This window comes from Bombus affinis, chromosome 15, assembly GCF_024516045.1.
Source record: "Bombus affinis isolate iyBomAffi1 chromosome 15, iyBomAffi1.2, whole genome shotgun sequence".
Classification (NCBI taxonomy): Eukaryota; Metazoa; Arthropoda; class Insecta; order Hymenoptera; family Apidae; genus Bombus; species Bombus affinis.
In genome coordinates, this window is record NC_066358.1 from 11,022,519 (window position 1) to 11,037,840 (window position 15,322).

General features: G+C 35.8%; 1 protein-coding gene across 1 annotated transcript in view; it reads left to right on the plus strand.

Annotated features, from left to right (window-relative positions):
- Nucleotides 1-11,431, plus strand: part of LOC126924880 (octopamine receptor beta-3R-like) — a 35,805-nt gene extending 24,374 nt beyond the window's left edge. Inside the window, exon 4 of the mRNA XM_050739828.1 lies at nt 1,257-11,431. Coding sequence (XP_050595785.1) covers nt 1,257-1,467 — 211 coding nt within the window. The 3' untranslated portion in view covers nt 1,468-11,431. The remainder of the gene's footprint in view (nt 1-1,256) is intronic.
- The last annotated feature ends 3,891 nt before the right edge of the window (nt 11,432-15,322 follow it).

Sequence of the window (15,322 nt, forward strand, 5' to 3'; positions counted from 1 at the left end):
GCATTTATCTACTCATAAATCTCGCGACCAGAAGAGAGAATCCCTATTCCACATCAACGGACCAAAGCTAGACAGAAACTCCGATTCGTATCGGTCGCGTATAAGCACGGACGAGGCTCGCTAGAAGCTAGAAGCTTCTTCTGTTCAGCAGCATTTCGTTCCGACAGCCAAGTTTCACCACAGTCGGTGAATACTCACGAAAGCTGAGCCAGGCGCATGTTTTATTAATAATGCAAAGCCGATTTGTGTGCATCTCGAGTCGAGTTTACCGAGAGTTTACTCCTCTTTTCGCATGGAATCTAACTATTTTCCTGACTAAGCGAGGCGGCCACCGGTGTTCCATAGGAAATGGCACTAGCTTCTTACCGCTGGGAATAATACGGCGACTAGCAGTCGCAGGATATTTCAGATTTAATGAAAATCGTCCGTGTCAAACCGCACTTCGAACGTTGCAGCACTTGCTGCACAGTTTTACGATACGACTCTTGAATACGTTGCGCGAAACTTTGATTTATCAGTTAAATTAATCGAGTTAACTGTCGTTGATAAAGATCCCGCTTTTGTTGGTGTGGAAATTTCAAGTTGGCGAAAGTTTCGGAATCTTCGATTCTCGAACTCTAAAGCGAGAGTTCAGGCCAATAGTAGTTTTCGTTGTGAACTACCACGTGCTTAGATTTAGATTCTACGAAAATTTCTTGTACTAATGAAGTTTATAGCGATATTTGTCTTGGCGGAGAACATCTGTCTGAGATGAGGAAAGTTTAAGAATTCAAAGATTTCGAAGCTTTCTTCGGACAAATTAGGCATCATCATCATCATCATCATCATCATCATCATCATCATCAAATTCTTCTCTCAAAGTTTAAATAAAACAATCCAGAACCTAATAAAGGTTTTCCATTGAACATTTGATACGGTGTAACTGTTAACATTGATATACATACGTCGAAAAGTGAATATACATACTATTTTGTGAATTTCCATCCTTTTAGCAAATCTGCAACCTGCAATCTGCATATCTGCCATATGCAATTTGCTGATTTGCCACTTACCATTTGCTTCTTTCTTCTTTCCTTCGTGTCCCATTTTGCCATTTTGTGCTTTTCTCTCTCTCTTTCTCCCTCTCTCTCTCTTTTTTTCTTTCTTTTTTTTTTCTTTTTTTTTTTTTAATTGGGGCGCAAGGTAATCCAATCTCATCACGAACGATACTTTGTAGAAAGACATCCAACCGACGTATAAATATTCTTATTTTCCAGGTATCTAACGACGACCCTATGCGGCGAGGCCTGCTACTGTCCAGACACGGTGGTATCCGTCCTCTTCTGGATAGGTTACTTCAACAGCGCACTGAACCCGCTTATTTATGCGTACTTCAACCGTGACTTCCGCGAGGCCTTCAAGGACACGCTGATGAGCGCCCTGCCGTGTTGTGCGAGCTGCTGGAAAACCCCGTCAGAGTTCGTCTAGCGAAAGAAACCCCCGTGAACAGTCGCGTCGAGCAAGCTGTGTTTTGCGATCCACAAATGAAATCGGTATCGATTCATTCGTCGAGCGATCGTCCAATTTGCTGTGAATAGGAAACGTCACAATAATGGACCTCGTTGTCTGTCGATAATATAACCAATCCAATCTACTGACTTGATTAATTCGAGAGTGATCGAAGGAATAACGAAAGACGACGGTACTACGATAAAGAATAATATATATATAATATTACTTGAAATTCATAAAGATATCGCTTTTGGAATATGAAGTGAAAAAACTATCTGACTGGAAACTTTTGTACATCTATTAAAAGAAAGGGGGAAAAAAAAAAAATAAAAAGAATAGTTAAGAAATGATTCGATAAATAATTCGATGAATCATATTGTGTGGATTATTTTGTAGAATTATTAAAGAAAATGAGAAAACGATCAATGGATGATTTTGCGATGCAATTTATAAAATATAATAAATAATTCATAAAATATAAAGCTTAAACGCTAATTAAAAAATACGTCTATTATGAGGAATACTCCTCCGAATATCATCAACAAGAAGCAATAGTTTGCACAACAGTTGTCTTAATAAATAAATTTGTTACTTAAAACTATCTTTCTTTTATTGTTAGTAGACTGAAAGGATAGTAACTTCGGAGTATGACGAAAAATGAAATTCTGATAGTTTCTCTTACGAATTCCTGCACGTGTACAATGGCTAATAAAAGATGAAGAAGAACATCAATTTAGATTATTTTTAGTTTATTAAATCATCATATGAGTTTAATTAGAAGAAGAAACAAAATTTAAAGAAAAAGAAATGTCAGTCTAAATGATTTCCCATTGTGTGTATAATTTCTTGTTTTCTGTGATTTTTTACCGCGGAAGAATACATTTAATTAAAAGAAAAAAGAAAACAACGAAAAGATTGTTTCCCTTTCGCGAAAAACAAGATATTAACCAAAAGTTCATTACCGGCGAAATTAATGATCGATTGATTTATTTCTTTAATTGGTTCGTCGCGACAGAGAACCTGATTCATATCTTAATTAAAGGCAAGCGGTCTCCTGCAAAAATAAAAGTTTTGATTAGTACCCCCGTTTCCTTCATTCGTTTGATTTATCATTTGCAAATTTGAGTAAATAGAATTCGTAAGATAAATTCGTGTTTAATAAATAGGAATAAATAAAACGAATAAATGGGAGACCGTGTTTTTAGTTTTCTATCAATTACCTATATAAATGTAAATATATGTTAAGAAAATGGTCTGTTTTTTGTTATCTTTTCAAAATCCGTTAGTTTTATCTTACATGTTTGTTTCATTCTGTTAGGAAGCGTATTTCAAGAAGAACGAAGCTACGAACTTGATACATTCGCAATAGTCACAAAGTACAAAAGTTCCAGTGATTTCAAGCAGGTGGATGAAAGTGGATTGTTGCTTCTATGAAATCGACAAATTTACAAATTGGATAGTTTACTTAACTTAACTTTATGAACAAAACATTTTTCTTATCTCTATTTCATTAAAGGAAGGCCATGTAATAAAATCTGTTAACTTGTTGGGACATATAATAGCCATCGATGGAACAATGGGAACGTCCGTGTGATAAAACCAGCTCATATTTATCGAGCCTAAGCGAGATTCGTGGCACGCGTTGTCTTTGCCGATAAAATCGATCACGCTCGAACGGCCGTCACGCTTGGACGATTTATCAGCACGTTAATTAATCGTCGTCAGAAATCTGCGGCCGAGTCACGCGAATTTTGTCAAATTCTAAAACATTCAACGCGGAGAACGAATTTCACGCCATTTTAGACTGATCTTCAGGCAACTCTAATCACGAATCAAGCTCATTCTAGAAACTTCTTGCCCGTGGATCGCTGTTAGCGGACCGTTGCGGTCACTTTCCTCGAATCGTTAAACTTTGCGCGTCTAATATCGCGTAGAAATTGCGAATTGCCGAACCCACAAGATGGAGTTGAGATTAAATCTATTTGAACGGTTTGATTTCGATTTTAACACTTCGGCTTAGTAAACGATTCAATGTGATATGGATGCGTAATTGTAAATGACGTACATGTTTTACATGTTATGTACATGCTGCATCAACCGTTAATGGAAGATGGTCCTATTTTTCTAATTTAAACTCGTATTATTTTAATATTTTCCCTTGCTTTCAGTCCCGGAATAATAAATGTGTAATACGTATCTCGCGCTCTTCTTATTCTTTTCATTTTCTTATGCATTTTAGCTATTTCTGAGAGGTGTAGGCTTTTTTTGTTTATCATTCGTATTTATTTTAACGAAGTGAAAAAACCAAGGCAGTGTTGCGACGACTTTTTTATTGGAACTGTATACAATTAGAGGATTATTCAAATTTGGCAAAAAGTCTAGTATACAAGATAGAAATAATAAATGCAATCGGTTCACTTACTAGATAACCCTAGTTTATTTATTATATAGAAACAATGGAAATAATGGTCGCGGATGAGTTAGTTATTACGTTAAGAATGATAAATGCGCAGTTACATTTACAAGACGAGACAAGATATTTGCATATTTTTCCACAATTTTGCGAAAGCGGCGTATATGTATAGGGAAATTGATTGAGAGTTCAGAGTAATTACTTTCTAGTAAGGGAATTGACAGCCGTTAGCATCAGAAGGTAATAGATTTCCGGAACTTTTTAATTTAGTATTTGTAAGAGAGGATCTGGTTGATTGATGAAGTTTCACTTCCCAGGATAAATGAACGAGGATTGAACATCCTTAAAAATGCAATGGAATTACGAAACTTTTCTTCGTCTATAAACATACCTCTTACCGATACTATCGCATCTCGTTTTCTGTTCCATACTTTCTGACTGCCAAAAGAAAACTTTACGTTTTAAAGCGTGAAATGTTCAGCAAAATTTTCATGGCCCCCAATGCTGAGTAAAGAAATTATCTAAACAAAAGAAAAAAGAGTACAAGAATTGAACAGACGGTGAAATAAAAATTAAGAAAACTTGTCAAAGAATATTAAAAATTCCGTGCTATTGTTCGAAAAAGAATATTAGAATATTAGTTTAGTTTCGTTTGAAATAATAATTCACAAGTATCTTGTTTGATTTGATTTTTTGATTTCACCATTTTCTACTATCTTCCAAACAATCAACCTACTCTGCCTTAAAATTCTCTTGCAATTAATTTTCTTCCGCGATAAGTGCGAGGTCGATATACCCATCGAGCATCAGTTGCCGATGTCGGGTTGCCTTTGGACGGGCGTCGCGGCGGTCACTTAACACCGGCTTCGAACGAGCTGTTTGTGTCAAATTGCCGCAGCGACGACTGCTTGGAAGAACGTATCTATCTTTCTTCCGTTAGGCGGAACAACTTTGTATCTCTGTTCTTCCAACGCCGCCGCCGTTGCTGTCGCAATTTGTCGCAAATCGTTCGTCTGAAAAACCGATCTTTTCGGCCTGGTGTAGACTCGGAACGACTTTTGTCCGAGCGATATCGCTGTGATCATGTCTCCCTTTCTTTCACGCAGTTAAGAACAACGAAGGCGGACATATTGTCGGAGCGATATCGCGGTCGATCGTCTACACCGGCCCTTAGATCTCCATGCTCGATCTCCTATCGCTGTAACGCTTGTTTCTACTTTGTTTCTACAATCCCTGTTAACGTTTCTACCGTATTCGTGTCCGGGAAACGGATCGACAATTAAACTCCGTGCGTTATTCTCGCGATACAGACCTTCTTTTATACTGTGACTTTCTTTTTAACTCATTCTTTCCAGATGGTCAACTCCATACATGTATCGACATCGTCATTTTTTAATATTTCCGTTTAAATTAACGATTTCAACATTAAATAGTACATTTCGTCATTGAAGTTGTTAAATATCTGCGAAGATGAGGCTAAAAGCCGAATTCCGTCTCTTGGGTTCGATGACACTCGACAAAGTCGATTCGAAGGATTTGGCGTGCAACCGGAAGCTCGTAAACGAATTGGCTGGTCAGTCGAACGAAAGATTGAGACTCGACGCGAGCATTAATAACAACCGGAAACGGGGGGAGAACGACAAGTAAATTCTTCTATGTCTTTCGTCGGCACGCAACGAAATTGCAAATTTCGACAGAGGTTCACGTGCCGGAAACACGTCGCCCTGTAAACGTTTTGAGACTTTATAGATGGGGCTCGTTAAATCGGTATCTTGCGCGCTTTTCGTTCGCCAGTCGTATTTTATGACATCTGCTTGCTGGAATGGCACATTCTACGAATCATTGTTTTATTTTTAGACACGACTACAGTACAGCTACCTTTTACATCAAAGGCAAACGTATTATGTGAAAATGTTTCCAATGTTTAACAATAATTTTACGTCGTTCGAGTTTTTACTGAATTTTTTGTCCCTCTCCTAGTTCATCGAAGCGAAAAGATTTAAAACATGTTCCGAAATATCTTTTCTGTAATTTCCCTGAAGCGGGACTTGAGCCAGGATGGAGATATTTCTCGGATACTTAATAACATGAGAAACAAAGCGACATTCTCATCGATACTGTTAAAAGATAACATTCTGAAGAAAAATCGGCGACTCGTTTTGCTTCCAATATGAGATAATTATTAGATTTATAATACATTACGTACATTGTAATAGAATCATCGTTGTGTTTCGAAACTTTCTTCTTCCAAAATGCAGTTCTTAAGAAATGATAAAGCAACTTGTATGATATAATTATAATACTTTCTCCAATAATTTAGAAGTTACGTAGAAATTCTATAAGTGCAATAAATATATATTAGGTTCTTCAATCTTGTTGAAAATATATTTCAACGATCAGATTATGTTTAAAAAATCATGCTGTTTGTATATACAAATGTGTGTATGTATGTATGTATGTATGTATGTGTGTATGTATGTATGTATGTTCATTGAATAAATGACTGGCTTGGAATTAGCTCGCAAGATGTTTGAAATCGCGTTTAATTTGTAAATAAGTTGTCAAACGTAAACGAAACGTAGGTTAAAAACAAACAGTGCTACCTAGCTGTAATTAGAGAAGAACAAATGCCGTATTACCTGTAACGCGATACTTATTAAAAATGGGATTGTTGCGAGGAAAGAGCGTTGAGCTACGTTTAATAAAAACTGATAATAGACAAGGTGAACGTTCATCCGTCGAATCTGATGTATGTACATAGTTTTTAATCAGTATAACGTAGACCACGCCAAGTCTATGTCGTAGAACAAATTGTATAGGTAGAATTTATTAATACCGGATCCTGATATAGCTTATAAATCCATTAAAATTGACATGCTATTATATTAAGATTATTGCTATTATTAAATTATACTCGTTTATACACATATAGAATTTACGTTTCTCCTTAGAAAGTTATCGCTTGAAGGAATGACAAAATTGACCGTTAGTTGATATGGTTATAAGAAAAGATGCTAAATTCCTTCATCTATTTTCCATCTTCGTATTAGATGATTCAAAAATCAATCCTACATCTTTTATTTTAAAGATTACAAAATTCGTTCCCATCATAAATGGAAATTTATGCATCTAAAATACACTTCTGTTCGCTTACTTTAAACATAATGTTTATTAAGATAGTCCTACAATAAAATCATGCAAACATAGTTATAATTCCCTGGATTGCAAACGATTAATAAATGTAAACCTTGTTTTGTAAGCGTAACGCCCATATTTTCTCTTATTATAAATAGTTACACATGTATGTATACTTACGGGCAATGTACATCGGACTAAAGTTCCCAAATTCAATTAACCGTAAGATTTTCGCAATTTCTTCGCAATTTTTTTCCTTGATGACAAGCCTTTCATTAAGAGTTTGTATTCACATCTATTTGATGCTCCTTCAAGATCCGGTAGTAAAGAAGCTCGGCTTATACAAGCTTACGAAATCTTCTGAAGCGATAAAAAGAGTAGAAAAGAAACGTACGTATTGCAAGCAAAAACAAAGAAACTACAAATGCACAATGGAGGGTTGAATTTTACTGAACATTCTCTCCATCTATCTACGATATGCGGGGCCAAGTTTCCGCTTGGTTCCACGCACCACGTCACGCCATTTTATTCCCGCGGAAAGTAGCGAGTCGAGCTTTTCTTCTAGGACAAGGAAAAGGAAAAGAAAAGAAGTAAAAAAGGAAGAAAATCGGAAGAAAACCGGAAGAAAACATCGCGAACGCTTCACTTTTCATTCGTATGGCCTATTGTACGCGTCTAGACTGTATAAATGTACTATAGCAATAATTAATCGAGCACTGTACATACATTGACGAAGAACAATTTTTCTCGTGGATGCAAGAATGCGTGTCGTAAGCGTGCGTGACGTGTAATCGTCGTTTTTGTAAGTTGGTAAGTCGCGAATGATCACGGCCAGAACGTGCCGTGCGCAGCATTAACGTGTATTTTACGTGTTGCTTATGTGTACACAATTCACTCCCCTTTAATCCATATGCTCAGCGACCCCCAAGTGCGATTCGTTAGTTATGATTGTTACTATTATTGTTATTGTTGTTGTTGTTATTATTATTATTACTATTACTATTACTATTATTATTATTATTATTATTATTATTATTATTATTATTATTATTATTATTATTATTGTTATTGTCATTGTTATTATTGTTATTATTATCACTATTATCATTATTACTACTGCTATGGTATGATTTGCATCGTTCAGCAGCCGAGCAGATCGAGTAGGTTCCCGATGGATTAACTCGCGAAAATAATACAAGTAATTTTTTAACGGCACAGACACAGCCGAGAGAGGGTAATCGGACCGTTTTTCCAATGTCAGTGACAGCTGTCCGAATGAGTTTAGCAAACTATGGCCAATTTTGCTCCCGTGAAACTAGTGCATGCGTGATTAATCGATAGTAGGTAGTAGTTCGTAGTTTCGATGAACGATACGATGCAGGGCCGTAATTTGAGAAATATCGTAACACGCTTTCTTATACGTAACTCTCGGATTTCTAATTTTGTTCTCTTGTTTTCACGCATTTGTTTTATTTGTTTGGTGGAGAGGGGACGGCGCAAACGATTGCGAGTGCGTATGTATAACGTCGATGTAAGAAAGTTTATTTAATCGTTAATATGATTTACAATATCTATTGCATTATCTTCTTTACTGTGTTTGATAGGGATAATTTATTATTTTGGGAAAATTAATCTGTCATATAATAACCTTCGTTATTATGTTTCACAGAAAGTTTATTATATTAGAAATCGAATATTTGGGAATCCTAAACGATGCGGTTTTGTCTGTTCTACTATTTTAAATTCTAACCGTGTGTTGAAGTTAAAAAGAAATAAATAAATAATAAAAAAAAAAAAAAAAAAAAAAAAAACAAAAAAGACACTATTTTGAGTTTCTAGATATTAAACTTGTCAAAATTGTGTATCATTTTAATTTATCAGTAACATATATCTACATGTAGTGTACAGTAACATATTTAGATTACTATATAGAGAAATGTAATCACAAATAACAATACGCAAAAGAGTTCAATCATATTTCCTTCCTTTTGTTTCACAAACATATCTACGCGTCTAAAGAGGGATAAAAATCGTCGGCTTTGTTCGCTCGAACACTGTCACTGACCCACGTATAATACGTCACCGGCAGTCTCCTCGATTCGCTCGAATTTCCGATTAATTCTATTCGTTACATTCGAATTGTCCGACGATAATGACAATCGCCTAAAACGTTGCGTCTGTCGATTCGACGTCGATATGCCGACAGAGAACCGTGATATCGGAAAGGGAATTATATTTCGAGCAATTAGGCAGCGCTGATGGTATTGTTACACGTGACAATACAAACTGCTGTGCTAGATTTTTCGATAGCATCCGGACGGACATTTTGACAAATACCTATAATTTTGACTTCTTATCGATTCTGCTACATCAATATCGTCTTTCACAATTGAACTAATATTATTTATGAAATTTTATAGGTTATCATTTACAAGTTATTGATATTAATTTAATAAAATACATTTAATAAAATACTTGCTCGTCAATAAAGGGTAGAGGAAGCGCGGAAACGTATGAACGCCTAAGTAAAGCGATAAAAAGTGATTTATAAGATATTATAATTTAGTTAAAAGAAAGTGAGATAAATAACATCAAACAGGAAATTTATTACTTTGAAAAAGAACTTTAATCGATCGAGAGATTATATTATAGAAAATCGCTTTATCTTTTTATGCAGGCCATAGTAATCTTTAAGCGATATTAAATTTCCGATGGAAACCGTAATTTATGAAATTATAAACTGAATTTGCAAGATTACAAAAATTTTCACGGAGAGAATTTTATTTTCCAATACAGATCCAACTTCATCATCCGAAGTAGAATTCTTAACAAATCCGCTTTTAGAGATTTCCAGAATTTCAAAGCTGCTATAAATTTACACTTCCTACAAATATATACTTTGCGGTTCAGTTCTTAGCTTCAAAGAAGCCATTCCCGTCAGTCTCTGCTTTTCATCTTGCTACGAATTAGTAGCTACACCTGTCAATCTTAAATACATTTCTCTTTGCATTCTACCTGAAAATTTTCAAAGAACATATTATCCTAATCAAATTTGATTAAATTGCTACTAAATACGATTTTTAGGCAATAATTTACTGTACTTATTACACGATAAATATAATTACAAGTAACTTGTAAATAAATTTTTCAAAATATTAAATCTAATGTTTGTTTAACAATCTCCATTTTTCTTTCTTTTTTTTTTTTTAGCATAAATAGGCATTATATTGATTAATAAACACAATGGAAATCGTTAGTTTAAAATTTATTAAGCAGTCACATCGGCGTAAACAGATAAACTTTAAAATAAAATTCTTTTGAAACAACTTCCAGATAATGGATAGTTGAGATAAGAATCGAACGAATTCGAGGAATTTGGAATGGAATTTAGCTTGCTGACAGCTAAGAATCAAGTGACAAGCATCTAAAGTGTCGCTTTCGACGCATCGACCTGATCTTTATTTCTCCACGTAGAATACATGGAGTTGCATTGGCCGTCACTTTCATAGATGTTTTCTTTTTTATCGGGCTCCCGTTCGTAGCGTCACGGTTTTAGAGAGGAAACACCTCCCACTATGTGTAATCGTTATCAAACAGTACGCAGAGTTAACGTCGCAAACTGTAGCTTTCATGTAAAACGAATCGAGAGGAAGAAGGAAAGGTGTGTGATCTTGTCATTGAGCGACACTCGAACATCCTGAGAAGTCAAATTGATCGACTTAATTTTGTATCAAGTTTTCAATTTCATTAGCCAGGTACACAGTGAATATTCAACATTTCGAAGAACAAAGGACTTTCTTTCATGAATTTATTCATTACGGGTAGATAATCACGAACTTTAAAGAAGATTTCGAAAAATAATGTTTACAATTATTATGTCATTTTCCTGTACATTTCAGTTTATCGAGTTGATCAATGTGACTTTTGAGGGTCTCGTATGATGAAGAAGTAAGGCATCTAAACGCTTCGATCGTTCTCGATCTGCATACTCGTATATATATTATTTTTTCTTCTCTCTCTCTCTCTCCCTATCTCTCTCGCGCGCGCGCACACGCGGACACACACACACACACAATGTTTTATCTACATACGTATATGCTTGTAAGAAATATAACTTTTATTTTACGAGAAAGAAACAGAAGAAAAGATATTTCTACTTATATGTACTGTGGAGTTACTACTCGTGTTTCGTTTACGTATTCCGAGGCGATTAATGTTAAGGGAAATGTGAAATACGACGTAACGCTGTTCCGTGTCATGCCGTGCGAGGAACATTCGTTCGGAACGGGGTTCAATGTTTCGTAAATAGCGAGCGAACCTATTATTCGACGAAAGTATTAAGAGAAATAAAAGAAAATTGCGCTAATGTGCAGCACACGAGTTATCAAAGAACTTTCTTTCTTTCTCGTTTTCTCGTTTGTCGAGTTCCCAGCAACCCTGATAAAATAAACAGGTAACAACGGCGACCTATATTCTCTCGTTCTTTCAAACAGCTTTCCATCTGACATCGTTCAACGAGACACCGCTGAACGTAGTGTAAACTCGATGAAAAGCTTTCAAGATTTTCATAAATTTTCATGGCTGGCAGAAATACCGATTGCGCAACAATCGCCAAGTAAGTTGAAAAGATCGAGGTCAACTGACAACAACTGACATCAAACATCGTACCAAGGATATTAATAAAACTTTGAAGATATTTAAAAGGCACTTTCTCCTCTCAGTTTCCTACGAACGGAAATACATATTTATGATCTTTCATTGAGCTATGTGTTTTTGAAGTTTTCTACGTGATTCTTAAATAGACAATTATTTAATAATACTGCAAGGATACAATATTAATATACAATAATAATATACAAGATATAACATATAAGGTATGATATTCTATCCACTACATATGTATATTTGAATGCATTTATACTGAAACTAATTTATATTAAAACCTTCTATTGAAATGAATCAGTCTTTCTGCCTAGATTCTAAATCGTCATTCTTATAAGAATTTATTTTTATGAGAAGAATTTAGTTGGTTATCTTAATGGACAATGGCATCGGATTATTTGTAAGCCAGTCGGATCGATACTGGGACCGGGGAACTTTGGCGAAATTTGGCTAAATTATGCTAGATAGAAGAAAAACTGCTACATCTTAACTTTTTATTTATAAAATACAAAATTCGACATTTTCGTCAAATTTCACCATATTTCATGACATTCTAGTATCATATCTTATCGCACGTACGTATGACAAGTATTAAATATTTCAATTTCATTTGGTAACACGAATAATAACGTTTACTTACGATTTTACATACCCTTACACGCTCGCGCGCTTTCACGATTCACGGCAATAACGATTCTATCGTTGCGTCGCGAAGAAAGGAAATGAGGTGTTAGAAATATATGAAAGAGACTTTAAAAAATCCTATTTTTCACTTTTATACAGGATATTATTCTCCGCAAAAATTACGAAAAATTACCAGAGCACTGAAAAGATTATTTCTTCTTGTACAAATCCATCAATTTGTGTTCAATTTTTGTTCCAAATACCTTCAACACAAAGCGGAATATAAAACATTTCAGGAAATGTTATTCACGCTACGTCGACAAACTGACAACTTGTTGGAGTTTTCTATTGTTGCGCGCAAGAACTGTTTTCCGGGCACAAATAACAGGGCGAACAATTCGTTGTTGATTTCCATGCAAAAAAAGCAAACTGACAAATATAAGAGAGTAAATAAAGAACAGAAGAAACGACGAGGTTAGAACAGTCTCTCTATCGTCGTATCACTGTGTATCAAGAGCTTGATAAACACGTCGTGGCCCGCTGTTATTTCAATCAAGAAACAGAAAACCGATATGTTGGTCGTGTTAGAAAAGCCAAGTGCTTCCTATTTCAATGATTGCTAAATTCTTTTTTATTCGTAGCTTGTTAACGCGACAGGTCGATGAGGTGAATTAATATCAAGGCGGTAGAATGTCGGGACAAGATCAGATGAAACAGAGGCCGTTTGTACAATGGGAGGAGAATGGGAAAAAAATTGATTGATCGATAGTTGACCGACCTTGACCACTACTTTCGCCATCATTTCCATTAGATTCACCAGTCTCTTCTTCGACCCCCCCCCCCCCCCCTCTATATATCGTATACAATTATGTACAATATTTTGCATCTAATAAAAAGTAGTTAATCAAATCAATTACGTAACTCGAAAAGAAGTCACATCTAACCTAAAAAAGCTCCATTCTTCTCCACATTCAGACGTGTTCGTCTAATATCAAAGAGTATGTTCGTAGGGCCAGAGAGGCGGCGAAGAAGTAAATAAGGCAGCAGCAGCAGCAGCCCTGTGCGTTGGTGAATCGAAGCGGAAACAAAGGCAGAGAAGTTTCGCTGAATCGAGACACGGTTTTGCTTGTACATTCGGAATAGTCGAAGAATAATATTCAGACCGACTCGAAACCGATTGTTACAAAAGCATTATCGCGATGGTTTATTTACAAGTCTCTCGAGACAGGCTTTCTTTTAAAATAGAGACATCCAAGTTTGCAGCAGAATAAATAGTTACCCCGATCATGAAAAATTTATCTGCTGCTCGACATTCAAGCTATAGCTATTTAAATTTCGTATCTTCGTTATACGACAGTGAAATAATTCACTTCAGCATAGTTCGAACTTCAAGTTCGATACGTGATGTTCATGTATTACGGAGACATGGAAACTTTCTCCGCTTTCTCCAAGAAGCTTTTCATCTTTTTATATCTTTTTTGAGGTGAAACAGAAATATATCTACATTTCTTTCGTTAAATTGCCGTATCTTCTGGCGATAACATTCATCTAATGTTATTGTATCAATGAGTCGGTAATAATCGAATGCCGTGATTTTGAAAATGTGAATATGTTAATTTTATCTCGCTTTATTTATTTCTTCTTTCTCTTGTTTTACGTTTTAATCTGCGAAATGCAGAAACTGATTGTCAAATAACCAGCTTCATCCTGTTCGAGCTTTGTTGTCGACCTAACTCTATTCCGAGAGGAAACTTTTATTACGAAACCCCTTCTTTACTGGCAATTGTATTTAATGTGGAAGAGATTTTCGAAAACGCGCTTAAGTAACTCGCGTTGTACACATTCTCTGGCTTTATTAAATTACAAACTTTACGTCTTGTCGTACGCGTAATATCTCTCGGCTGCTTGTTCGAAGCTCGATTCATGGAGCAAGGGAGTTCACGTCACCCTAGGGAAATTTCTCTTAGGAGTAACTCTTTTTCCCAGAAAACGTCCGTGTTTCGTTCCTATTTCGTTCTCGCAACAAAAATTATCACTTCGTACACCCTCCGAGTGAAATGTGGCGCGAATGTCTCAGTTTGATGGTAGATTTTCATAATTTTACAAACATATTACATTTTTGCATAAACAAATTTTTGTGTTCTACAAACCTTGTGTTCCCTGTTCGAATATTTAGTGGGAAACCCCTTATTCGATACGTCGTTCATCATTGCGATACACGCGATAAACTTGAAGATTTTACATACGCATGTATAAACGTAAAAGGGCCAGAATCAGTGCGCACTGTTACTTTAGCCGAATACTTACTGACAACGAGACCTTCACTTTATAATTCGTTCCTCTATTTATGGGATGGCGAGCCTTACCCTATCGTGTCACGCGTACTCGGGAGGAAACAGTAAAGTGGAAGGAGATAGTAAAGTAAAGATTTGGCTCGTTCTTTCCCATTCATTTTCAACATTCTATCTTTAACATACATAGGTTAGCTTCTTTTCGTTACAAACTCCAAGCAAAGCATATTTTAGCCTTTGTTCTTAGTAAACCATTAGGATTTGCCCTGTGACGTTTGTCAATCTATCCAAAATCATATGAAATTTCACCCCAGTCCCACTTGAAACGTACGTTTCTACGATAACACGCAAATTCCACCAGCCATTTCTATTTCTATTTCCCTCAATAGTGGAAGGTGAAAAAAAAAGAGAAAAAGATAAATTTCTTCCTTCTCTTTCTTTCTGAAGGAAAAAGAAATCTATCGATCTACCCGGATCATAGCTGACACGATGCCCGTCCAGTTACTGAAAAGATGTCCGTGTGCTCTTGGAAAGAATCGCATGGCCACGTCGCGTCAGTTTTAACGTGAAATCGCGCTCCTATCTCCGCGATGTTTCTCGCGTCATTTCTGTTTTCTATTTTTCTTTCTTTTTTTTTTTTTTTTTGACCCCGTTGCGATCTCGACGTGGTTCCGGTGATTTTAATTCACCACACCACAGCACATCC